Source organism: Delphinus delphis, chromosome 11 (assembly GCF_949987515.2).
Source record: "Delphinus delphis chromosome 11, mDelDel1.2, whole genome shotgun sequence".
NCBI classification, from domain to species: Eukaryota; Metazoa; Chordata; class Mammalia; order Artiodactyla; family Delphinidae; genus Delphinus; species Delphinus delphis.
This window is the reverse complement of record NC_082693.1, coordinates 84529234-84557150: the sequence shown is the minus strand read 5'-3', so window position 1 is coordinate 84557150 and position 27917 is coordinate 84529234. Positions and strand designations below refer to the sequence as shown.

Sequence of the window (27917 nt, the reverse complement as noted above, 5' to 3'; positions counted from 1 at the left end):
TCTATACTGAAAGCTAGTCTATTTTATTAAAAAAATTTTTTTTTTAATTTATTATTTTTTTGGCCACGCCATGTGGCTTGTGGGATCTTAGTTCCCCAACCAGGGATTGAACCTGGGACCCTGGCAGTGACAGCGCTGAGTTCTAACCACTGGACTGCCACCAGGGAATTCCCAAAGCCAGTCTATTTTAAGTGTATAATTTTGGTATCCCTGAATTAGGCAATTTATTAGTTTATGTAATAATTTATATATATATTGACATTAAACTCACATTGTCATATAGTGTGCTCATGAGTAAAAAACAGAACAACCCTACTAACTCTGTTTTCAAAGAGTTGTACTATACTGTCTAAAAACTATTCAGTTTTAGTTTACGGTTTCTTTTAGAGCTGGAAATGTTACTTTGCTTAATTTCACCAAGTTTAGCTTCCTCTTTCTCGTTCTGCTCCAGCCATCCGGGTCCCTTGGCTCCTTGTGCCGTGTTCTTTGTTTCTTCCCAGCCCCCTGCCATGGCTTTAAACACATATACTTACTTACTTCCGCCTGGATAAGGCCAACTCATCCTTCAGGTCTCAGCTTAAACTTCATCAGGAAAGCCTTTAAAACTTTTGTAAAAACTTTGTACTAATCATCAAATACGGAAAACAGCACCACCCAAAATCGGTTTGTAATTAGCCGATATGCTGGCTGCTACTGCTCCATGGATATTTCCTTCAAGACTATGCTGCTTTTCATACCTGATTTTAAGGATTTTAAAACCATAAGGCAGAATCCTTTCAAACCATGGGCCACAGATGGCATTGGGATGGATTCATATCTCTGGCTTCTGGGCATCACATTCTGAGATACAAGTTTGCCTAGAAATACAGTTACAGCTTTCCCTGACCTTACTCCAGAGAATTTCCTTTTGCACTGCATATTAAATAGATACCTGTGCAAGGCAATGTATCTTAAGAACTCCTTTGCCAAGTTTAGTGCCACCAAGCGTGCCAAATAAAGTCAGTAAAATATGTGCTGGCTCTGTCTGTAGAGGCCTAATGGCCATGTATGCCTTTTAGGGGCGGAAGTTACAAGTTGATAGGTAATTCCTCCATCTTCCACAAAAATACATAAGATTAAAAACTTCTGACACAACAGCATAAATTTCTGCCTCTTTTAAAAAGGCATAATTTGGGTCTTCCTTGATTGTCCTCTAAGTACAAACAGTAACGGTTTTGTGTCTTACTTTTGTACCTCTTTTCCAGGGCTCAGTTTCAGAGTACATCTGAATGAAAGATAGTTCTGAACCTTAAACACTGGGTAATAGGTTGAAAACAAGTTGCTAGGCAAAGACAAGTCATAACAGACAGTGCCTTTCAGCTAGGGCAGGTATGCCAAGAAGGCCCATTCACGCATATATAATGCCCAATATTAGGTTTACAAGAAACCAAATTCAAATCCTTTTTTTCAGACCAAAGCAATCACTAGTCAAAGAACACAAGTAATATCTGGGCTAATAGCCATTTAAGGAAATGGCAGAGCCATTCCTTACTGTGGAGGAAGAGTGTAACTTTAAAAAAATGGTTTTCTATACATTTCCAACCTTGCAAGTAGCAGTACCCATACCATAAAAGTGCTGTCTTGCAGGACAGTACAAAGGAAATAACGAGGCATCCTACAATTCTGTACAGACTACAAACTATTATGTTTCCTACTCACATCAGGACAAAGTAAAATGAATTTTAATTTAGACTTCATTTCTGAGAGTAAGGCAGTCTAGATACCTTCAGTAACTCCTGTTTTAAAAAACCAAATGCTGAACAAAATGTAAGAAACAATGTAAAGTTGTATTAAATAAATATCTTTTTAAACGTGTCACTGAGTTGACAGGAAAGTATAAGGCATCTGCAAAACGCCAAAAATGAAATGGAAACAGGACACCTGTGAGGTGAGCCAGCACCAAAGCCTGCTTTTGCCATGAGAGTTCTGTTAAACTCTGGAGACCAGAAGCTACCAGTAGCGGGGGAACTGGACATAAAGCCTGAGGCTCACTTAGGCTGGAGTCTAGCTGGGCCACCACCGAGGAGTGGGCAGCAAGGAACCTTGCCTGGTTCAATTTTGGTTCTGGGTGGAGGGGGATAAATCACCACCACCCTTGAATTCATAATCACTGGTGAGCCCTGAAGGTTTGTGATCTGAAATCAGAGAAACTTCAAGCTCATAATTTAAAGTGGTCTCAGGTTACTGGCCCCTGGGTGTTTGGCAGAACAAATTATCTTAAGGATCTCAATTTCAGTCCATACTTCAAGTAATTCCTTTTTTCCCAAGGAAAATAAGTTTCAGGTATCACAAAACAAGGGGAAATGGCACCGTAAATGAAAAGCAACACAATTTATACAACAGTAGACTCACCCACAAAGAATACTGGTATCAACACAAGAAAAATTACTGATGTATAAAGGAACAGAAGCATGGAAAATATGAATAAGGAGCAAAAGATTACACAGGAAAAGAAGTACATTTATAAACCAAATAGAACTCATAAGAAAAAAATATAGTAATTGAAAAACACCCCAACAAATAGAGGAAGGGAAAAAAGAATAAGAAAATGAAAAATGAAAGATAAGGGAGGAGTGGACAAAAATTTAAAAAGATGATATGATGAGAAATCATAAAAACAGAAATCATAGAAATAAATCCAAATTATACTTGTAATCATAATAGAGGTACCAAACCATCCGTATGTTTTCTGTGGCCGTATCTTTTAAGTGTGTATCAAAATGTGAGGCCAAAAAAAGATCTAAGATATTCAGATAAACACTAACCAAAACATTGCTATAGTAAGTAAGGACAACAAAAAGATGAAAGCAACAGCAGTCACAGAGAGTCACTGCATAATTATAAAAAATTCAATTTTCACCAGGGAGATAGAAAAATTCTAAATTGGTATGTATCTAATAATAAAGCCCAAAGAAAAAGAAAGCAAAGAAAAAGATAGCAAACACAACTTAAAGAGAAACTGAGAAATCTACTTATCGTAATGAGATCTTGAGACTCTTCAGTAAATAAGAAATTAACTATAAGGTAAATCAGTAAGGAGAAGATCTGCACAGCACAACTAACAAGTTTGATCTAATGGACACTACACTCAAAAACCGAGGAATATACACTCTTATCAAGTAAACATGGGGCATGTATAAAAACTGATCACAAGATAAATCATAAAGTTAGTCTCAAATTTCAGAAAATCTTATAGCTCATATTCTCTGGAAAAATGACATAAGAAATAAAGATTAAGACAACTATAACCCACCCCTAGCATCTGGAAATACACTTTGAAAATGACTAATGGGTTAAAAAGTCAAACCTCTGGAAGGATTAATGATGAAAAAAAATGAGAAGGCAAAAATGAACTAACAGGAATGAAAAAGAGTCATAACTACATATGCTGTGGAAACTAAAACGATATAAAGCTAATAAGGATTACAATATCAAAAAGTTAAACTAAGATGAAATGGAGAAATCCCTAGAAGAATTTATTAAATTTAACTAAACTGACTTGAGAATAATAAATCCTAATGATGCTAAAACCTTCAAAGAAATGAATCAATAGTTTAAAATCTTCTCTTAATGACCACATGGCTTTAAAGACTAGTTCCAATCTTAAACTCTACAGACAGTTGAAAACCTCATTTAATAAGACTGGTATAACCTTGATACCAAAACCAGACAATGACAGGACATAATAGGAGAACTATAAGCTGATTTCACTCACGAACGTAGAGGCAAAAATCCTAAAGAAAATATTCGCAAATTGAGTGCAGCAATGTATTAAAACACACACACCATGATCAAACTGGGTTTATCCTAGGAATTAAAGATTGGTTCAATATTAAAACATCAACCATCATAAGTTAATACATTAACATTAAAAGAAAAAACAATTTAACCATTTAAATAGATGAGAAAAAGCATTCAGTAAAATTCAACATTCATTCATATAAAACTATTAGCAAACTAGAAATAGAAGAGAATCTCAACGTGATGAAGGCCATTTGTGGGAAAAAAAAAAATACTCAACTGAAATGTCGAAAGCACTCCCTTTAAATTGGGGCTGAGACAAGGATGTTCACTATCAGTTCTTTTCAACGTTGTACTACAGGTCCTAGCAAGTACAGAAATGTAAGAAGAAATTTTTTAAAAGGTAGAAGGACCAGAAAGGAAGAAAACTGCCACCATTTCAGATGATGCGATTACATAAAAAACTCAGAAAGACATCTAGATACATTATTAGAACTAATAAAAATTTAGCATGGTTGCTGGATCCAAAATCAACACATAGCAGCAATATATCTATAATCAGCAACATCCACTTAGAATAGAAAGTGTAATTTTAAGAAATTTACCACAGCATTAAAAAATATATAAAACTCCCAGAAAGAAAACTAATATAAGACATGAAGGCCTTTATGGAGAAAAATTGTTAATGTTTATTGACAGATATTAAAAGAAAACCAAATGGATAAATACACAATGTTTTTGGATGGGAAGACTCATTATTGAAAAGATATCAATTTTCTCCAAGCTAATCAATAAATTCAATACAATCACAAAAGATAATACACAAACTGGGAGAAAATACATACAACATGTTTAACTGACAAAGGACTGGCATCCAGAATATATAAAGAAATCATATGAATCAATGAAAAAAAAGACACACACCCAATAGAAAAATGGGCAAAAAAGACATGAATAGGTATTTCACAGAAGAGGAAACACATTCATGTACGAAAAAACACTCAGTTTCAATAGTAATCAGGGAAAAGCAAATTAAACCCACAGTAAGATACTATACAATTGCCATCCAATTGGCAAATATAAAAGATAGTCAAGATTAAGAGTTTGCTAAGATATAAGTGTTTGCAATGACACTCAACCACTGCCAGTGGGAGCTTAACTGGTACAAATGCTGTAGAAAACAGTTCAGTATGACTAAGTAAAACCTGCTTCTTAGAGCATCAGTTCTCAAATTTTTGGTCCAGAACCTCTTTACATCCTTAAAAATTATTGAGGACCTCAAAGAGCTGTTGTTCATGTGGGTTATAGTTATCAAAATTTACCATATTAGAAATTAAAACAGGCATTTTCAAAACAAAAATATATAGGTACACACTTGATAAGCTGTCAGAGTGATGATGTCATCATATATCTGGAAAACATTTAAAAGTGAAAAATGAGAGTGAAGAGGACAAATAACGTCTTAGTATTCTTATGAAAACGCTTTTGCCCTCACAGACTCCCCTGAAGGGGTCTCAGGGACCTCAAGAGTCCCTCGACCATACTTTGAAAACAACTGCCCTAGAGAACTCTTGCACGTGTGCACCAGGAGACATGTACAAGAATTCACTCATTCCTCAAATATTTATTAAGCATCTACCATGTACCAGCATTGTTCTAGACATTGTGAATGTGTTAAACAGACAAAATCACACAAAAAAGACAAAATCCCTGCCCACACGGAGCTTACATTGTAACTGGCAGAATGCTCACTAGCAGCATCATTCAGAATAGCCAAAAACTGAAAACAATCCACATCTCCATGGACAGAGGAATAGATAAATTGTGGTATAGTCATATAATGGAATACTATACAGTAGTGAAAAACAGATGAAATACACTTACATGCATAAACATGGATAAGAATCTCAAAAACAGTGTCAGAAAAAAGTCACAGAAGAATACATACAGCATGATACCATTTACATAAAAGTTCAAAAACAGGTAAATCTAAATAATATATTATTAGGGATACATAATATAGATGGCAGGGCCATAAATAAAAACATGGGAATTTTACCCAAAAATCCAGAATAATGTTTACCTCATGTGGTATGTGGGGAGGGAAGACAGAGTGGGGTAATTCTACACATCTGAGGGTATTCTAGTTCTTAAGCTGAAGACTGAGCACATGTGGGATCATTTTATTTATTCTCAACAAACATCGTAAAAGAAAAAGGATATAAGGTTACGGGATATAACTTCATCAACAAAGAGAGGGAACATCCGATTATTTCAGCCACTGTTCTGCATTGCATATCAGGCAATTATTGTAACTGGTGGGGAAGAAGTACATAGTAATATGAAAAAAGGAATGAATATGGGCTGTTCTTCACAGACGTTAACTGGGTTCCCAGAGAGCTGGGATCTAACGAGATGGCAGTATTATAGCACTGCTCTGCCAAGTTGGTTCAGCCACTGGCATGATTCTGGTTAGTTGGTTATGTTGTTCATTGGGTATATAATTATTTGTATAAAGCGGAGAATGAAATGATAGGTGATACAAATCACAAAATAAACTGAGACACTGCCTCTTTACTGAATTCTGTTGACTTTCAAAAGTACAAATTCCCTTTGGCACATTCTCCTAATAGTGCATCTACGTGTTAAGCAATCCAAAAATACAGAAAGTGCTTGGTGGCTACTGACTGTTTCTCCACATTGGTCAATAACATGTGCCCAGGTTGGTCACAAGTGTCATAACAATTTTGCAATCATATCTTTGCCAGGGTCTTCACCAGCAGTGCCATTTTGCAAATTAAACAAGGCACAGTTAAGGTACATTTTCACCTGATTCAGGGGATTAGCTATACATTTTGGTATACAATTTAGAAATTTGAAAAAAAAGATCTTGAAACATTGGATCCATCCCTCGTACCCAACAAGGCAGGCTAAAGTTATTATCTTGGGTTAGGGAGGTGGTGCAAGAGGCAGACTAGGCCCGGCAGCAAATGGCTGGCAATACATTCTCAGGAAATGGAGAGCAGACAGTGTATCCTTCAGGTCCAATCTCTTCAACTAGGTTCCAAACATTCAGAAAATTCCAGACATCGTTGTACTATTTTAAAAATCCTAGGCTGCGTGTTACAAAAGACCCCAAATCTTACCCATATGTAAGCTGGAATGGACAATGCCACCAGGAGGTGCTAAACTGCAACTGGCAGCAGGATGATTTCGGATCAAGCAGTTGGCTGGACCTCCAGAGCCCTGCCCCCTCTCTTACATGCTACACTGCCTTAAGTGGCACACCCACAACTTTGTTAAATCGGATGTAATTATTATACCTGTAGCTTTGTCCTCCTTCTCCAATAAGAAACAGAGAAATAGGGAGGGAGCTTTTCTCAAGCTTGTAGGGAACTTCCAGTCTATCTTTTCAGAGGAGGAATGGATAATCCTCTTGGTCAGAGGTGGACATTTCTTGGACCATGACTTACTAGCGGACAAAGTTACTCTATGCTCAAAAACAAACACTAGATGCTACCTTATATAGTTACAGAAATAGAAGATATAGAGATCTATTTTGAATAAGGAGGCTGGTATAGCTTTTTCCTTCATCATTCGGTTTATAGAATTGTTTCTCCCCAGAATGTTGTAGTTCATGTTTTTCCAGGCATGATTTTTAAAGTCTTTTTCTGAGTTACAGAAATATATAAGTATAAGGACTCCCAACTATAACTGGGAAACTTGGAAAGAAGGTGTGCCAATGTCATCTTGTTTTCCAGTAGTGTAAGAATCCTTTGTCCTGTAAGCTTAGAGGTGACAACAGTGACCTGACAGACTCCAGTGAGGTTCTAATGCTGGTGCTCTGTGTCCTCCAGCAGCTCCCTGTGCTTACATATTAAATATGTAGGTAGCTTCTTCTAAAGTTAGACAATTGTCCATGGCTTTCCTATATGGAAATCAGAGAGACTGACTTTGGAAATATTTTTAGCTCATTTTCCTGATCATCCAATGTTAAAAATCATTATCCAGCAATGCCCACCAGTCTCACTAAATTCTCAGATCTTTTTAGATCAAAGAATTCCTCTTGAGATCTATACACACCCATATTAAATCCCTTTTAGCCTAATAAATATGTGACATATCTCTTACTTATCCCAGAACTTCTCTTAGGAACCTAAGTAACAGCAGGGTAGGGTAAGACAAAGGTGGAGCTTGTATTTCCTCCAGAGGCTTATTAAATCTGCTAAAATCTCTTTCCCTTTCAAAGCCTCCCTCTCACTTTGACCCAATTTGAGAAGGGGAGTGAGAGTATGGAGAGAGATGTAAAGGTGCAATTTTATTTAGTCATTTGTTAAAATATTTAAGTAGCAGCTAAATGGCTGATATGGAAGAGAGATAAAGACCCAGTCTCTGACCATCTGGCAGAGGGAGAGGAATAACAACACTAACAAGTAAGGGCGCAAGAGCTTTTAGGCTGCTATGACAGAAGATTGAACAAAGGACAGTGGGGGCATAAGAAAAATGGGTCAAATCTACCTAGAAATGAAGTATGTCAGGAAAGGCTTCAGCAGGTTGGAGACCTTTACCTAAATCTTGAAAATATGAATGGAGACAGGTGGGAGTGGAAAAGGGGACTGCAGACGAAAGGAGGTGCATAAAAAGACAGAGAGCACAGTCTGACAGAAACTAAAAAAACGTGAAAGTGTCAAGGGAGTGGTTTAAGTTTCAAATGACAAGATTAAGTACAATGAAAGAATTCAATGGATTTGGGAAATGAGACGTTATCCCTGACCTCTGCTAGAGCCATTTTGATGGAGTAGCAGGACAGAAGACTGGCTGCTATGAATTAAAATGAAAAGCATAAAGAAAAAAAAAATTAAGAGTAAAGAAGACCAAAAAAAGGTGACAACAACTTTAGTCTGTTTCTTGGAGCCATCTGCCTTTTTACTTTCAAGCATACTAGTTTAGTTACAATGAAGGTTAGATAGGCTCTACATTTCTATCAGAAAATGACTCCCAAACACAATCCACTAAATAAACAAGTTTTTAGACAAAGTTCATTCTTTATGAGCCTGCCTGTATCATTTTAAGTGAATGATACAACATCAGCATTTCTACAGATTTACTCTGCCACCACTAATTTTTCTACCATGTAGTTCAAAATAAATAACACCTGTAATTGCTTATAGTAGAAAAGGTGCTTTATTTTACATGTCATTGGTACACAATATATAAAACTGCCTAAAATTAGTCTTGGAAAACATAACTGTCAGTTATACCTTAAATGGTCAAGGACCAAGTCTATTTTGTAACCTATTTCATTTATGATCAGATGACTACAGTAATTTTAAATACTAATAATCTCTTCATATCCAACGTTACAAGTTATTTTTATGCTACAAGTGCTGCAATTTTTAAAAATAAAAATATCTCCAGTTATAGTAGACCATATATCTAACTGGAACAAATCTTTGCTAGTCTACAACTCTTTGAAATAATGGATCAACAGTTTCACCTTCTTACAGATGATTATATGTATGCAGTTGGGTTATAGGGCAGGGGGCCCTCATACATGCAATTGGATTATTTGTTTTTTTTTTTAATGCAGATAAAAGTGAGTTTATAATACCCTATTTCTAGTTAAGTTGCCAAACAGTTTACTAAACTAAAATGAAGCCAATACAATATTTTAGAAAACATAATTCTAAGAGCATGCAACAGCAAAATCTTTTTACTACCTATGTGAACCAAATCTGCAGAGTCCAGGAAGAGGACTATGGCACAAAGGCTTGTACATCTGAATTGCTTATCCAGCTGGGAGGAGTAAAGAAAGTAATTTAACTCAGGGTAAATCCTTTTATGAAAGATACCTGCATGTTATAACCCACTGCTACACAAAGGGATCTTCACGTAGAAAATGTGCAAATCATAAGAAGCTAAATGCACTTCTCTTGTTATTTATCCCAATCCATTCTATTCATAAACACATAGCTCAATGATCTCTTATTAACTATTAATGTGAAAGCCACAGATATTTCCTAATGGCGTCTTTCAGTCACCAATCATTTATCAGTGATAAATGTGATTACTACTTAATGTACAAATGTGAAAAAATGGTAAGAAACTGGGCTGATTCTCAAAGTAAAAACATGTTATTTTAACAAATCCCTTGGTATAGAAAGACTGCCTTTCTCTCTAGAAAATAAGACATATTTTAGAACCACAGGTTCATATTCACCTCCTAGTCTAGAAAAGAAGAGATATTTAAACAAAGTAAACTAAACAAAATACTAAGTAGGTATAAATGTACACACTCAAACAAATATTCTATTCTTTGCTTAAAGTCAACTTATTCCTTGTCATTAAGAGAAGTGCTTCAAGATGCAAATTGTTAATTAATGCAGAGAATAAAGGGTTAAAAGCCAGACCTTTTCCTAATAAAGCAAACAGATCATTAAAATGATTGGGCTTGAAACACATACTTACTATAACTTTCCAAAGTTATTCTTTTTATAACTAAACGCACACATATACACAACAAACCCTAGCATTTAATATGTGCAAAATTGCTTACCATTTATTTTAACTTTGGTTAAGTACTTCTTTAGCCTATATCAGACATATTATGGAAGCTACACAAATGATTACAAACATAATAATGAGGTAAGTTAAAATTCTACTAGTGCAAAAAGCAAGCATATGCCAAAAGCAAAGCATATGAGTTAAACAAATGCAGAATGAAGCTCTCACCAAGGGAGGTGCTGGGATAACAAACCAGAGAAGCTCCTTGTAAACACTGTTTGTAAAGTACACATTTAAAGATTAAGGATTCATATAGCCACAAAAAAGGTATTCTAACAACACCACAGTAGTGCATTTATTTTACCTTTAGAGTTTGGAAATCACTCATTACGTGTCTAACAGTTTGCATATTTTCTTCAAGAGAAAATTAGTGAGACACATTAATTACAAATACTGTAGTATAAAAATCCCAGTTCTTTACAAAAATTATATATTAAAATATTCTATACACTTTTAAATTAGTAACTGGAACATACATATATATCAATTCTGCACAATTAAATCCATCTTTGCTTGGAGTATTATACATGAAGTTTGAGGACATAGCTACTCAGTCAACCTAAACTGGCATAAGGTTACATGGTATAAAATGACAGACCTGTGCCCCTGCAGTTACTGCAGCTCTTAGTCTGAAATATCTTTTCTGCAATTATTGCTCTGTATATTCATTCCAGATTCGAATAGGCAGTGGAACCATGAAACGTCTAGAAGGTTTAAAACAAGTTACCTGTAGCAGAGTATCCATAATGCCTATATGCATTTTTAAGGTTGTAATGGAACCTGAGTAAGCTGTCTAATGCTTATATTTCAGTTGTAAAAAAGTTTATACAATTTCAAGGTAAAAACAATGCAAAAATAAAACATTTAGAGCATTTACAAAAATCTTACAAATGTTTAAAACACTATTTCAAAACTCATGTCCAGTTAAGGTGCTTCTTTCTTTCTTCAATAAGAAGGACATACTTTAACTTTGAATTTTAAACTATGAACATTTTAATTTCAGCAAAAGTAAAATTAGACCCATTGAGACGGATGTTAAAATGTTTAGGGATATACTTTACTACTGATGAACATACAGAATTTTACTGCTGAAAGGGACCTTAAAGGTAAACTCTTTTAACTCCCTCATCTATTAATCAGGAAATTGAGGGCCAGATAAGTTAAGTGCTTTGGCCAAAAATATATTCCAATATATCAACCTGGTATGAATCAAGAAAATCCATTATCCTTTTTGTATGTTGCCATGATTCTTGGAAAATGATGAAAATTCAAAAGCAGATTTCTGAACTTGCCTTTCTTTTTTTAATTTCTTAAGCTCTGTGCTAACTGTAGATAAAGAAATGAATCAAATGGCTACTAAAATCAGTATTACAAATATTATCCAGTAGAAGATAGCTGTTAGAGGACCACTGCTCATATAGAATAAAGTTAGAGGGAATACTCAAGGACAGGGCCTTTACAATGTAGAGAACATTTACTATATAAGACAGCACAGTGTACAACAGCCAGTTACTAGAATCATCTCAATAACTCTAGGATGACTGAGTTACATGGCCTTTATAAAAGATATTGGAGTAATAAAGCCTTCTAGCTTTTAGCTTAATTTTACTATTTTCCTTTATAAAAGAGCTATAACTTTAAGGAAGAATTCATATACTAGTTTTCAGAGAGGCTTTGCTTCTTTTCTACTTTTATTTGGATCTAGAATTGAGCAAATACATTTTAAGAACAACTTACAAACTCAAATTCATAACTGCTAGAAATACAGTCAGAGAATACTCTTTTAAATGACAAATCTTCAAAACCAGTTACTAATAAATAATCATCACAATACCTTCAGTTTAAAAAAAATCAATTTAAAGGTGCTTTTTTATTGTTACCTTGAAGCCATCGAACTTGTGTAGCTGGTCCATATCCCTTTTCATTCTTTGCCGATATTCTGAACACAATGGCAGGCCTGGATGTATAATCAATATGTGCATTTGCAAGTTGCCCAGCAGTTACTATACATGATGTCTTTAGACCACAATAAATCCTCATAAACACAAGCTGACTTGGATTATCTTGTATTTGTGCTGTGCGGATAGCCAAGTAGGCTGAATATTCCAAAATATTTCCAGAAGGTGAAGTTGGAGGTTCCCAGGAAAGATGGATACCCTCAACATTCTTGAAGAGTGGGGGAAAAACAAAAACAAAAACAGGTAAAAGTTCTGAAGTTTTCTCTAATATCACTTATTATGTTGAGTCTATCTTTAGAACACAAGACGTTTTTCACTAAAGTAACTGCATTAGATGTTAGAACTTTTATTGTTGATTTTTAAAAACCAAACTTAATTCGATCTATAGTGTTTAATTCATGTCCTTTTAAAAAACATAACTAGGCTTAAAAGTCTGCCTGTACTACCCCAAGAAAGGGATTTTTCTTATCTGAAAGCAGACCTTATCTTCTCTAAATAGGGATAGGACCTTAGGATAAAATATAATCCAATTAAATGTGTTCTATTAAAATTCTCCAGCACAAAACTTTTTGGTTCCATAATAACAAGAACAAAGCTAATATTAAGAAGCATACACAGATTTCCCTGACCTTCTAAAATCTGGATGCTGTAATTCTGCTTGAAATTTTGGTCCTTAAAAATATCATGAATGATTAGAGAAAAATATTAAAAAAATTTTTAATCTACCCCTTTTAGATACCTCTCATTTCATCAGACACTAACAAGAATCTCTAAACTGATAGTTTTACTTCATGTACAAAGTCTCAGTAATTTAAATCATTAAGTCTTGACCTGATGTCTCACCTTTGAAATTCTGACTGCAGAAGGAGCTCCAGGAAAACCGGGAATACAAGTTTTAAATTCACTGATTTTGCTGAAAGGGCCTATTCCACAACCATTGATGGCAGCAACCCTGAATCTGTATCCTGTGCCTGGAACAAGATCTTGTTTCTTAAGTAAACTGTAGTCAGGTACATCTGCATTTCCTATCTAAAATATAATATATGCAAAAGTCAAAGAAAAGATGCAATTAATTATTTTTTCATTAAATAACAAAACTTTTAAAGAATGAATTATGTTTTAGGGTTGTAGTTCACATTATTTATTTTCCTCTTTCATACATGGAATGAACCCCCCCTCCCCCAAAACAAAAGTAACTTAAGCCCATAAATTGGTGATTCTCATCCAGAGGAAAAGTGCCTTTCCAGTTGAGAATCACTGGCTATAAAAAGAAATATAAGGGTATTCTGCACATGAAGAGTATGGAGATAGAAAAAAACTGACCACTATAAACAAGGTAACAACTATCTCCATGTAAACTTAACGTGGAGTAGAAACCTCAGAAAATTTACTGTCAAACAGTCTAGCCAGGAACAATACCCTTTGGACACAGGCAAGCAAACTTGATAGAAAAGGAATGACTAGCACGTAGTACAGAGCATTTTAATAATTAATATTCAGCAGATGCTGAAAAAATGTTAAATTAAATAATTGGACTGCATACTCTGCATAAGAAGATCATAACATCTACAACTTTCAAACAATTTTTACATATTCTCCCTAACTCTCACTACACCACTGTGAGACAGGTAGTGCCAATGTACCATCCCATTTTTTTAAGGAAGTTAGGTCATCTCCATTTCACAGATGAGGAAACTGAGTCTCAGCAAGGTTAAACAAGTGACTTGTCCAACGTCACACTGTCAAGTACTGGAACTAATGATTCAAATTCAAGTTTACTGGCTCTAAATTTTATGTTCTTTTCTTTCTTTTGGGAAAAACATAGCTACTAGGCCCTTAGATAAGGATATTTCCATGTATATGAAATCAAACTACAGCCAGAAATTTTGTTAGGCATAATACCAACAAATTATTAACTAGGATATCTACTTTTGTCAAGAATTGGAAGAATTCAATATGTAAAAGTGAGACACCAGAAGTAATATTAGAGAAACTAAAATATAATGATAAATAATATATTCCCCATTAGTAAGATCTTTGGGAGATTCAAACTGAATATGTATTTCTTTGGCAATTCCCTCTCTGAAATTCCCCATTCCAGAAAAATATTAGTTCAATATGATTTGGAGCTGTTATCTATTTCATAATTCTTAGAGGGTTAATGTCTCATCTATATATATGAGGTCCTCTTTAAGGGACTTTAGAATTAAGGGAAAATTAGATTGTATTCAATAGCATAGGGGTTTTTAAACTTTTTAAACTGTGAAATTAGGAATAACAAAAGTTCTAAGTAAAAAAATGTTCTTTAAACATTCTTTAAACACACCAGGTAACAAAATTAGAGATATTTCAAAAAATCTTTATCTGTACTGGCCAGACCATATCACTTATGACTCAAAATTCAGCCCAGTGATTGTATGAGATTTTTTAAAATAACCTGCTTGTGATATATTCTATAAAAAGAGTCTTAACAAAGAATACAAGATAACTATATATAGAACTCGCAATTATAGATTGCAAACAGATCCCAATTTCACTCATTCGAATGTCCTGAATCAGGATTACTTTTTAAAATCTCATTCTTGAGGCTTATAACTAACAGTGTAGAAGGTATGTCAATAGCTACCTTTGAGATGCTTTGCTTCCCTTTTGGCAGCAAATAAAACTGGCTCACCAAAGCTGTATTATTTTTAAAAATTCCTACATCACACCACTGTCGTTCTCCTGCTTTCATTGTGGCCACTGGATTTGAAGGAGTCTCTTTCTAATTTCAGAGAAAGAAACATTTATGAAGACTCTTACTGAACATACAAGAAATTTCAAGATTTAATAATCCATGCAGTGATCTACAAGTAGGTATATGGGTAAACACCACAATTAATAGCTCATAAGTAAATAAACTCTTAACAGATTAGGTCAACTGACAGTGAAACAGGGTTGCCAATTCAAACATAGGGAGTGACAGGCATTCTCCAAGTCAGTAGCTCTGTGCTATCAACCTAGCTGGAGTTAGCATGCTTTCCAATCAGTGATACGTTAAAATGCCAGCTGTTTTATAGAACATTGTCATTTCAGAGACTCTCTCAGAAAATGTAATAATCCCTTTAATGTGACACTACAACTTGCTCCAAAAGGAGCAAATAAGGAAAAATTCATTCCAAGCTGGCTTATTTCTAGATTCAAAAACAACTAGCAGAAATTCAGTGATCTTTGCACTTGAAATACCTGTGATTCTCCAAACCTAAAAGGAGAAAAAATGTTCAAAACTAAAATGCAATTTGAATATAATTTATTATATACTAAAGAGGAACAGATTAAACAGTTTTACATTTTTACCTTGCTTTAAGACTAATAAACTTCCTCTACCTTAAGCTACTTTTAGTGATAAGTGAATTATACTTAACCCTGGAACTAACCTTTTTAAGCCATCTTCTTTATAAATGAGACACTGTTTCCAGAAGCTCAAAACAAATGTGCACTTCAGTTATTTATTTCTGTCTTGAATATATAACAGCAGAGGTACATGCTTATAATTCACATTACTTGTTACTTAGGCTATCACACATGACAAAGCGAGCTAACTAGAGGAGTCTTTAAGGTTTTTAGAAAAGGAATAGCTTTACACTTGTTTTCATTTTAAAGTTGTAAAAACTCTCTTCAACAACTTTTATAAAACAACTGGCTCCAACTGAAATAACAGATACCACTCTGGCTGATGCATTGTAAAATAGATTTAAGAGATAAAAATTCATTTGAATAATTCTTCTCTGAGAAGAGTCTAAGAACACTGGGACTTAACATTCTGGAAAGGTGAAAGCTGATGAAGGTAAATACAGAATCAAAAGCCATAAGATCATGACTGAAAGAAAACTACAACTACAGACTAATCTTGAAGATTCTAAAAGGTAAATTTTAGGTCAAATAAAAACTCTTGCTCATAGCAATAAAGTTAAAATGACTGAGAATTTAAAAATAAATTTAAAGATATACACAAACACATGTGTTCATCTAAGTGAAACAATCTTAGTATACTATTTGTGAGGCACATTCCTAGCATTTAAATTTGGTACCAGGCAGACTAATTCTGGCCTTCCACCAAAAAACCCAATGTCAGCGATTGTTGGGATACCCTACAGGTATGCCTGACTCGGTATTGCAGTATTCTGTTGTTCTCCTATTAAGTAGTTAGCAATAAAGCCATTCAAGTTTTATGTTTTATGACATGTCCTTTTACTCTTTAAACCATTAATATGATTTCAATATATACACATATGTATGTATACACACACATTTCTGATTATTAAAGTAACATTTTATTACAGAAAAATCCTGAAAGCATAAAGAAGAAAATGAAAATTATCTCTGGCCCCACAACCTGAAGAAAGTCATCTAGCATCGTAGTGCAGATGTGTGAGGACTCACGTGAGAGTGTGAATGTACACACTGTGTGTGTTTTTAATAAAATTGGGAATGCAGTATATATATTTTGTCCACAGTTTTCCACTTAACATTATACTGTGAACAGTTTTCTCTTTAACCCTTCATTTTCCAATCTATGTCAAACAATTACTAGAGGATACCCGAGTCTTTTCCTGAATTTATGTTAAAGGTGCTCAGCATTTAAAGCATATTTAACCGTCTGTAAACATATATCATGTCCAGGTAATATACTTACAGAAAATGGCATCACTGCAGCATGTGCCTCTACACGGCTGATCTTAGTTGCAGGTAATGCACATGTTTCATCAACTAAAAATTAAACAATTCATCAGATAAGACTTACATAATCACTTATCAAACAGATATATTAAAATATAATTATAAATATACAAAAAATCACAATAATTGGAAATATGGACCCTCTAACTTGAACTAATTCACAAAGTTCATTTTTTAAGGATTTGATGACTAGTTGGAACTTCAGAGAATGTTCACCAAACATGAAACACAATTCCTATTGCAAAAGAATAAAATGAGAATTTACAAAATCAGAAATCAATCAAGCTGGGAGAATTGTTACTCCACAGCCTAGAACTAATCTTTTCTAAGGAAAAAAAATTTTGCAGAATAAGTTCATGGTAGGAAAGATACATTCTGATTGTATTACAGTGTGTGCTAATTTAACTATTTTATGTAAGGTACCTTATCCTTTTATATTTGATTCAATCCAAGATGAAATGCAATTCCCATCTAAAACAAATACGTTTGATGAATTTATATACAAAAATGGTTCAAAATACAGTATGTGAAACACATTTCAAACCTTCAGATTTGGTACTGAATGTTGTTAGTGAAGTTTCATCTTTAACAACTGCCCCATTTGTACTGGATGATTCAGTTTTAATGGTCTGCTGGGTTACCATAGTTTGTGCGTTGGAAACAGTACTGGATACAGAAGTTTCAGGGATTACTGTTCTTAAGTCCAGGCAACTACTTAGAACACCTATATTTACTGAAGTGTGAGGACCTAAAATTAAAGGGAAAGGATTAATTATTAACATAACACCTGCAAATAACTGCTGTATCTTGTAGTTCTTGTCACCCAATTCTTGGCATTTTCAATTTTAAAATCGTAAACGTGAGCACCACGAAAGTCAGTCATATGACTTAACCATTAGGCATAAAATATCTAGAAAAATAAAGTGCATTATATCCATAACAGATTTCCAACTTCTCAGCTCCTTCTTCCATTCTAAACACTGAATCACTGTTCTTGAACTCTACTCAGTCATAGATCAAATGGCCTTTCCTCCCATTTTAGGAAAAGAAAAAGAGGTGATCAGGCATGAATGCCACCAATTTTCTGCCTTCTCTTGTCCTAAACTAGAAATGTATTTATGATTGTGCCCAACCCCTCTGTCCTCTCTTCCATTTCAGATGATGACTTCTCTCCTAAGGAAGTTTAATCTATTCTCTTGTGCTCTTGGTCCCATTCCTTCTGCATACTTTGGGACCCTCTTTTATCAATCATTCCTTTCTTTTTGGTGTTTTCAAATTCTTCTTCAGTAGTTTTGGCCCTCAGTCTATAAACATTATAAACAAGTATTCTCCAGTTACCATCTTCCCTCGCTAATTTCCTTTAGAGCAGTCTCTACTTCCTTGACCTCCCCAAATTTGATCCAGCACACAACTCTAATGAAATGGCTCTGACAAATGTCAAGGGATACTTATTTCTAAGGGATAGTTATCTATTTTCATTTACTTGACTTCTCTGCAATGTAAACAATCCTCACCACATACTCTTTTTTGAAACTGTTTCTGTCTATGACTTGTATTCACTCATGCATACATCATAAATGCATAGTCATAAACAGTGATGCCCACTATACAGGTAAAAAACATGATACCAATCTTTTTTCCTAACCTTCTTGGAATGCCTTTTCAATCTCTTTAGCTGGCTTCTCTTCTTCAAATGACTCTTTAAATGCAGGTGTTTCTAAGCCTTTTCTTTTCTCCCCTTGCATATTTTCCTGTTGTTTTAGCTACCATTCACGAATTATACATCTCTCAAATACATGTCCCAGGTGCAGTGCCAGGTCCTGAGAATCCAGCAGTAAACAAGTCAGACAAGGTCCCTGCTCTTGTGGAGCTTACATGTTAGATACTCTTAATTTCTAAATTTATACTTCTAGCCAAGAACTGCCTCATAGACTCCAGACCTAAGTATTCAACTGCCTATTAGAAATCTTTACCAATATGTAACTCAAGTGCCTCAAAAACAGTAAGTTCAAGGTTGAACCTATCTTATCCCCAAATCTGTTCTTGCTCCTGTATTTCCTATCTTCATCAACAACTGAATGTCCAACCCAGAAAACTGGGAGCCATGTTCAACTCATTTTTATTTCTCATATCTAACCAGTTTCCAAATCTAATAGGTGCTACTTTCTAAAGGTCTCTGAACTGATGTATTCTCTCCTCTCCATCCCACCCACTGCTTTAGTCTCTATGCATCTCTTGGAGTCCTAAAAGAACCTCCTAACGAGTCTCCCAACCATTTCCTATTATAACTCTTCCTGAGGGTGAGGCTAGAATGTCCTTTCCAAAATAAAAAACGAAAACTAATCGCGGGGCTTCCCTGGTGGTGTAGTGGTTTAGAAACCGCATGCCAATGCAGGAGACACGGGTTCGAGCCCTGGTCTGGGAAGATTCCACATGCCGTGGAGCAACTAAGCCCATGCGCCACAACTACTGAGCCTGTGCTCTAGAGCCCGCGAGCCACAACTACTGAGCCTGCATGTCACAACTACTTGAGCCTGCGCACCTACAGCCCATGCCCTGCAACAAGAGAAGCCACCACAATGAGAAGCCCGTGCACTGCAATGAAGAGTAGCCCCTGCTCACTGCAACTAGAGAATGCCCACGTGCAGCAACGAAGACCCAACGTAGCCAAAAATAAATTAATTAAATAAATTAATTAAAAGAAACACAACTAATTGTGTCACTCTTTCACTTTTGAAACATACAAAAAAGGGAAAAAAGAAAGAAACATATCAGCTACTCCAACCTACATAGAAAAAGCCCAATCTCCTCTTGTTAACCTGAAATTGGGTAACCATTCATTCACACATTTGAATATCTACTATGTGCCAGACACTGTCATTGTACAACCACTCTTGTTTCTCCATTTGACTAATATTAATTTTATCCAAATTGCCTTACAAGTAGGATTCAGAGTACATTAAGATTCTCAAATCTCATATTTGTTTTCAAGAGTATAAACTTCTTTATATATATATAGAAAATTTCTATATATATAGAAAATCACTATAAAAAAATCACTATATTTCTATATATATAGAAAATCACTATAAAAAAATCTCATATTTGTTTTCAAGAGTATAAACTTCTTTATATATATATAGAAAATTTCTATATATATAGAAAATCACTATAAAAAAAATCACTATATTTCTATATATATAGAAAATCACTATAAAAAAAATTTAAACTGACGTCCAAGACCAAGCTTTTATAATTTTGACCAAATGATTCCCTTATATCAGAAAATCAACAAAACAAAAGTGCTCTCCTCTTCCACAAATAATAAAATTAGAAAAACTATAGGAAATTATTTTCCTTGAATACTTTAAGGTCGTAATTTTTTCAAATTAAAAATAAAACCACATATTCCTACGTCAGGGATATATCAGAATGAGATTTATAAAGTAATTTTAGACAATGAAATCAGAGGCAACACTTAATATATCTCGAATGGTATCAGAATATTCAAATTAAATACTTTAAAATATAAGGATCACCAAATTACAAGCTGTACCATGAATTCAACAGGCTAATCAACAGTTTCATAAATGAACTACCTTTCTGGGGATAATTCAGTTACTTGGTAAACAAATATGTATTTATTTATTAAGTGATTACTATTTACCAGGCATGAATCTGGGTGCTGGAGAACTTTATGTGAACAAGATAGACAAAATCCTGGCCCCAAATAAATTACTGCAGATAGTTATAAGTGCTAGGACAACAGGGTAATGAAACAGTGATACTGAACACACTGGCCAATCTCAAATGGTACACAAGAGCTCGCCTCATTTAAATTCTATAGTTAATAACTAATCTTTACTATTCAGGTAAGTTCTTGCTTGGTATCTTGACATCATTCTAATTAGGGTTAATATGGCAGGTATATATTATATTTTGAAAATGGATCCAAACCATATAACATTTACTTTTTCAAAGACTCTAAAATTTTCTACCATTATTATAAAAAGCTTAAGCTTTATTTAGAATGCCATCTTTATACCTTCATTTTTCCTTAGCATATCCACCACACAACTGTTATGATTAGAAGCGTTAGTTGCCAAAGATGAATGTAAAGTGGCATTAGAATCAGTTGATGCTTTGAGTTCTGGTTTGTTTTTCAGTGAAGTTCCTTTCATAGCTGTATGTTCAGATTTTGCACTGTTCATTGTATCACTGATCTACAAGAAGTAAAATAATTTATTGTAGCAAGTAATGTTCAATTAAATAGAAATACATGTAAAAAACAAGCAAAATAATTTACAACTTAAATGTTTTGAAAATAAATTTTCCAAAATACAAAACAGTTTAAATAATATTCTTAATTTGTACAGGATTATACTTTAAATTTTATAATAGTTTAAGGAAACAATTTCTTTCCATTTAATATTCATTCTCAAAAGACCAGTTCTGAAGGGAAAAGGAACAATACATTTTCAGGGAAAAAAAAAAAAAATCTACATTTTTACAAGTGGTAGTTAGTATTCAAGTAAATACATATGTAACATAGGTGACAACACCCAAGATACTGAATTGAACATTCAAATTTTCTTAACAAGATCAGACATGTACACTAAAGATTTTACGACTCCTAAGAGAAAAATCTCAGTTATATGAAACCTTCAAGCATATGAATTATTCTATATGACTGAGTTTTCCATATAGGCTTCAAGATTTAATACATACATATCAATATTCTTCACCATTAAACAGTCTAGATAGGAATCTTCCTAATTACATTTGTTTGTCTTCTTAAAGACACTATAACAAACATATTTAGACCTTTTGATAATTCAAATCATCAATGTGAACATCAGTTATTATATAGCAATAATTACAGGTCTACTGAACCATAAAAGTGATCTGGCTTCATTCTAATACCCCAATATCGTTGCCTCTTTTTTGTTACATGTTTTTTGTTACTTTTCTGTCTCCACCTTTAATGTCAATTATAACTATATTATCAATTATAATTTCTCATAGCTCTAAGGATACTTGTCCATAATATGCCCTCTACTTCCCTTCTAATTGATAGTGATTGTGCTACTGTTAATAAATGATGATGATGACAGCCACAACCATTAAGGAGCATTATATTATGTGACAAGCCTTGTGCTACATAGTTATAAAGTCTGTATCTCATTTAATCTTCATAAGAATTCTATAAATTGGATAAAATCACCCCTGGCTTACAGATGGAAAAAAATGAGACTCAGAGAGATCTTAAGTAACACACCCAGGGTCAGGCAGCCAGCAAGTAGCAGAGCTAGAATTTGACCCTAAGTTTATTTCACTACCAAGTCTCCATGTTATACTATCTGGGAAGCACAGTAAAGCAAAGTGCAAGAAATGAGGTATGACTTTATAAAGCAGAAAAAGCTAAAGCTAAGAGCCTGTAGGTGGAAAGTGACTGAGAGGTGAACCGGTTTTGCTGAAGAGCCCAGAAAGGCTTGGAAATTGGGGGCATCAGGTTCTTTGGAGGCTGAAGTGCAGAGTGCAGAACACCAGAGGACCATCATATAGAAGACTATATAAAAAGTGTCTGCAGCCCCAGCTCTGCTCTTCCAGCATACAAAGGCAGACAGATTCCTCACCTCCATTCGAACTGAAGAAGGGAGATAGGTAGAAAGATTAAAATGGGAGTCTCTGGACCATGGTACAGAGTCTCTCTGGTGAGGATGGAGGAGGGGCACCGATACTAAAAATGGGGATTAAGTGAAAGTCTGCATACTGAACAGAAAGACACTGCCCTCTCTGCATTAAGCTCCCAGAATATTGATAGCCAGGCTTAGAGTCCTTAAGCAAGAGGTTGGAGAAGTCTCAGGGGAAACCCACTGGTTCACAAGATAAGATACTGATATTTGTAGATCCTCACTCAAAAACCCTCATTAAGGTCTACTAATCAAGCATGCCCATAGGCATAGAGCTGCTATGGTCTGACATGTCTGTGTGCCCCACAAATTTATATGTTGAAACGTAACCCCCAAGGTGATGATATTAGGAAGTAGCTTTGGGCTGTGATTAGTGCCTTATAAAAGTGGCCCAAGAGTTTTGTGGTTTTTTTTAAAACAGATTGTGCAAGATTGTTTTCACAAAAACTTGAAAAATTCACAAGTGGATTAGCAGTGCATGAGCACCCCCTTTTCCTGATGGTGAACGCCAACACTGTGTGGCTGACAGGGTCTTGGTGCTCCAGCTGGGTGGCAGGCCTGAGCCTCGGAGGTGGGAGAGACGAGTTCAGGACACTGGACCACCAGAGACCTCCTGGCCCCAAGTAATATCAATCAGCGAGAGATCTCGCAGATCTCTGTCTCAACGCTAAGACCCAGCTCCACTCAATGACCAGCAAGCTCCAGTGGTGGACACCCCATGCCAAACAACTAGCAAGACAGGAACAAAACCCCACCCATTAGCAGAGAGGCTGCCTAATATACTAAGTTCACAGACACCCCAAAACACACCACTGGATGCGGTCATGCCCACCAGAAAGACAAGATCGAGCCTCACCCACCAGAACACAGGCACCAGGTCCCCTCCGCCAGGAAGCCTACACAACCCACTGAACCAACCTTACTCACTGGGGGCAGACACCAAAAACAATGGGAACTACAAACCTGCAGCCTGCGAAAAGGAGACCCCAAACACAGTAAGTTAAGCAAAATGAGAAGACAGAGAAATACGCAGCAGATGAAGGAGCAAAACAAAAACCCACCGGACCTAACAAATGAAAAGGAAATAGGCCGTCTACCTGAAAAAGAATTCAGAGTAATGATAGTAAAGATGAGCCAAAATCTTGGAAACAGAATGGAGAAAATACAAGAAACGTTTAACAAGGACCTAGAAGAACTGAAGAGTAAACAAACAATGATGAACAACAAAATAAATGAAATTAAAAATTCCTTAGAAGGAACCAATAGCAGAATAACTGAGGCAGAAGAACGGATAAGTGACCTGGAAGATAAAACAGTGGAAATAACTACTGCAGAGCAGAATAAAGAAAAAAGAATGAAAAGAATTCAGGACAGTCTCAGAGACCTCTGGGACAACATTAAACACACCAACATTCGAATTATAGGGATCCCAGAAGAAGAAGAGAAAAAGAAAGGGACTGAGAAAATATTTGAAGAGATTATAGTTGAAAACTCCCCTAATATGGGAAAGGAAATAGTCAATCAAGTCCAAGAAGTGCAGAGTGTCCCATACAGGATAAATCCAAGGAGAAACACGCCAAGACACATATTAATCAAAATATCAAAAATTAAATACAAAGAAAAAATAATAAAAGCAGCAAGGGAAAAACAACAAATAACATACAAGGAAATCCCCATAAGGTTAACAGCTGATCTTTCAGCAGAAACTCTGCAAGCCAGAAGGGAGCGGCAGGACATATTTCAAGTGATGAAAGGGAAAAACCTACAACCAAAATTACTCTACCCAGCAAGGATCTCATTCAGATCCGACGGAGAAATAAAACCTTTACAGACAAGCAAAAGCTAAGAATTCAGCACTAGCAAACCAGCTTTACAGCAAATGCTAAAGGAACTTCTCTAGGCAGGAAACACAAGAGAAGGAAAAGACCTACAATAACAAACCCAAAACAATTAAGAAAATGGGAATAGGAACATACATATTGATAATTACCTTAAATGTAAATGGATTGAACGCTCCAACCAAAAGACACAGGCTGGCTGAAGGGATTAAAAAACAAGACCCGTATATGTGCTGTCTACAAGAGACCCACTTCAGACCTAGGGACACATACAGACTGAAAGTGAGGGGATGGAAGAAAGATATTCCATGCAAATGGGAATCAAAAGAAAGCTGGAGTAGCAATACTCATATCAGATAAAATAGACTTTCAAATAAAGACTATTACAAGAGACAAAGAAGGACACTACATAATGAGCAACGGATCAATCCAAGAAGAAGATATAATAATTGTAAATATTTATGCACCCAACATAGGAGCACCTCAATACATAAGGCAATTGCTAACAGCCATAAAAGGGGAAACTGACAGTAACACAATAATAGTAGGGGACTTTAACACCTCACTTTCACCAATGGACAGATCAACCAAAATGAAAATAAATAAGGAAACACAAGTTTTAAATGATACATTAAACAAGATGGACTTAACTGATATTTATAGGACATTCCATCCAGAAACAACAGAATAAACTTTCTTCTCAAGTGCTCATGGAACATTCTCCCGGATAGATCATATCTTGGGTCACAAATCAAGCCTTGGTAAATTTAAGAAAATTGCAATCATATCAAGTATCTTTTCTGACTACAACACTATGAGACTAGATATCAATTACAGGGAAAAAAACTACAAAATCCAAACACATGGAGGCTAAACAATATGCTACTAAATAACTGAGAGATCACTGAAAAAATCAAAGAGGAAATCAAAAAATACCTAGAGACAAATGACAATGAAAACACGACGACCCAAAACCTATGGGATGCAGCAAAAGGAGTTATAAGAGGGAAGTATATAGCAATACGATCCTACTTCAAGAAACAAGAAAAATCTCAAATAAACTGTAACCTTACACCTAAAGCAATTAGAGAAAGAAGAACAAAAAACCCCCAAAGTTAGCAGAAGGAAAGAAATCATAAAGATCAGACCAGAAACAAAATGAAAAAGAAATAAAGGAAATGATAGCAAAGATCAATAAAACTAAAAGCTGGGTCTTTGAGAAGATTAAAAAAACTGATAGGGCTTCCCTGGTGGTGCAGTGGTTGAGAGTCCGTCTGCCGATGCAGGGGACGTGGGTTCGTGCCCTGGTCCGGGAAGATCCCACATGCCGCGGAGCGGTTGGGTCTGTGAGCCATGGCCGCTGAGCCCGCGCGTCCGGAGCCTGTGCTCCGCAATGGGAGAGGCCGCAACAGTGAGAGGCCCGCGTACCGCAAAAAAAAAAAAAAAAAATTGATAAACCATTAGCCAGACTCATCAAGAAAAAAGGGAGAAGACTCAAATCAACAGAATTAGAAATGAAAAAGGAGAAGTAACAACTGACACTGCAGAAATACAAAGGATCATGAGAGATTACTACAAGCAACTATATGTGAATAAAATGGACAACCTGGAAGAAATGGTCAAATTCTTAGAAGAGCACAACCTTCCCAGACTGAACCAGGAAGAAATAGAAAATAGAAACAGACTGATCACAAGCACTGAAATTGAAACTGTGATTAAAAAGCTTCTAACAAACAAAAACCCAGGTCCAGATGGATTCACAGGTGAATTCTATCAAACATTTACAGAAGAGCTAACACCCATCCTTCTCAAACTCTTCCAAAATATAGCAGAGGGAGGAACACTCCCAAACTCATTCTACGAGGTCACCACCAGCCCGATACCAAAACCAGACAAAGATGTTACAAAATAAGAAAACTACAGGCCAATATCACTGATGAACATAGATGCAAAAATCCTCAACAAAATACTAGTAAACAGAATCCAGCAGCACATTAAAAGGATCATACACCATGATCAAGTGGGGTTTATCCTTGGAATGCAAGGATTCTTCAATATACGCAAATCAATCAATGTGTTACACCATACTAACAAACTGAAGGATAAAAACCATATTATAATCTCAATTGATGCAGAAAAAGCTTTCGATAAAATTCAACACCCATTTATGATAAAAACTCTCTGGGAAGTAGGCATAGAGGGAACTTACCTCAACATAATAAAGGCCATATATGACAAACCCACAGCCAACATTGCTCTCAATGGTGAAAAACAGAAACCATTTCCACTGAGATCAGGAAGAAGACAAGGTTGTCCACTCTCACCACTCTTATTCAATATAGTTTTGGAAGCTTTAGCCACAGCAATCAGAGATGCAAAAGAAACAAAAGGAATCCAAATCGGAAAAGAAGAAGTAAAACTGTCACTGTTTGCAGATGACGTGATACCATACATAGAGAATCCTAAAGATGCTACCAGAAAACTACTAGAGCTAATCAATGAATTTGGTAAAGTAGCAGGATACAAAATTAATGCACAGAAATCTCTTGCATTCCTATACCCTAATGATGAAAAATCTGAAAGAGAAATTAAGGAAACACTCCCATTTACCATTGCAACAAAAAGAATAAAATACCTAGGAACAAACCTACCTAAAGAGACAAAAGACCTTTATGCAGAAAACTGTAAGACACTGATGAAAGAAATCAAAGATGATACAAACAGATGGAAAGATACACCATGTTCTTGGATTGGAAGAAACAACACTGTGAAAATGACTCTACTACCCAAAGCAATCTACAGATTTAATGCAATCCCTATCAAACTACCACTGGCACTTTTCACAGAACTAGAACCAAAAATTTCACAATTTGTATGGAAACACAAAAAACTCTGAATAGCCAAAGCAATCTTGAGAAAGAAAAACAGAGGTGGAGGAAGCAGGCTCCCTGACTTCAGACTATACTCAAACCTACAGTAATCAAGACAGTATGGTACTGGCACAAAAACAGAAATATAGATCAGTGGAACAGGATAGAAAACCCAGAGATAAACCCATGCACATATGGTCACCTTATCTTTGATAAAGAAGGCAAGAATATACAATGGAGAAAAGACAGCCTCTTCAATAAATGGTGCTGGGAAAACTGGACAGCTACATGTGAAAGAATGAAATTAGAACACTCCCTAACACCATACACAAAAATAAACTCAAAATGGATTCGAGACCCAAATGTAAGACTGGACACTATAAAACTCTTAAGAGGAAAACATAGGAAGAACACTCTTTGACGTAAATCACAGCAAGATCTTTTTTGATCCACCTCCTAGAGCAATGGAAATAAAAACAAAAATAAACAAATGGG

General features: G+C 35.3%; 1 protein-coding gene across 4 annotated transcripts in view; it reads right to left on the bottom strand.

Moving 5' to 3' along the window:
• HCFC2 (host cell factor C2) overlaps positions 1-27917 on the bottom strand; it is a 60574-nt gene that overhangs the window by 9220 nt on the left and 23437 nt on the right. Inside the window, exons 10-16 of one of the 4 annotated variants that reach the window (XM_060025501.1) lie at positions 21067-21244; positions 17566-17769; positions 16978-17051; positions 14929-15066; positions 13146-13331; positions 12225-12510; positions 4178-5191 (exon numbers count right to left, since the gene is read on the bottom strand). In XM_060025501.1, the coding sequence (XP_059881484.1) occupies positions 5184-5191; positions 12225-12510; positions 13146-13331; positions 14929-15066; positions 16978-17051; positions 17566-17769; positions 21067-21244 (1074 nt within the window). In that variant the 3' untranslated portion in view covers positions 4178-5183. Of the gene's footprint in view, positions 1-3506; positions 12511-13145; positions 13332-14928; positions 15067-15718; positions 15801-16977; positions 17052-17565; positions 17770-21066; positions 21245-27917 lie in introns of those variants that run through there. The other 3 variants (XM_060025499.1, XM_060025500.1, XR_009521250.1) reach the window with 3 other exon arrangements.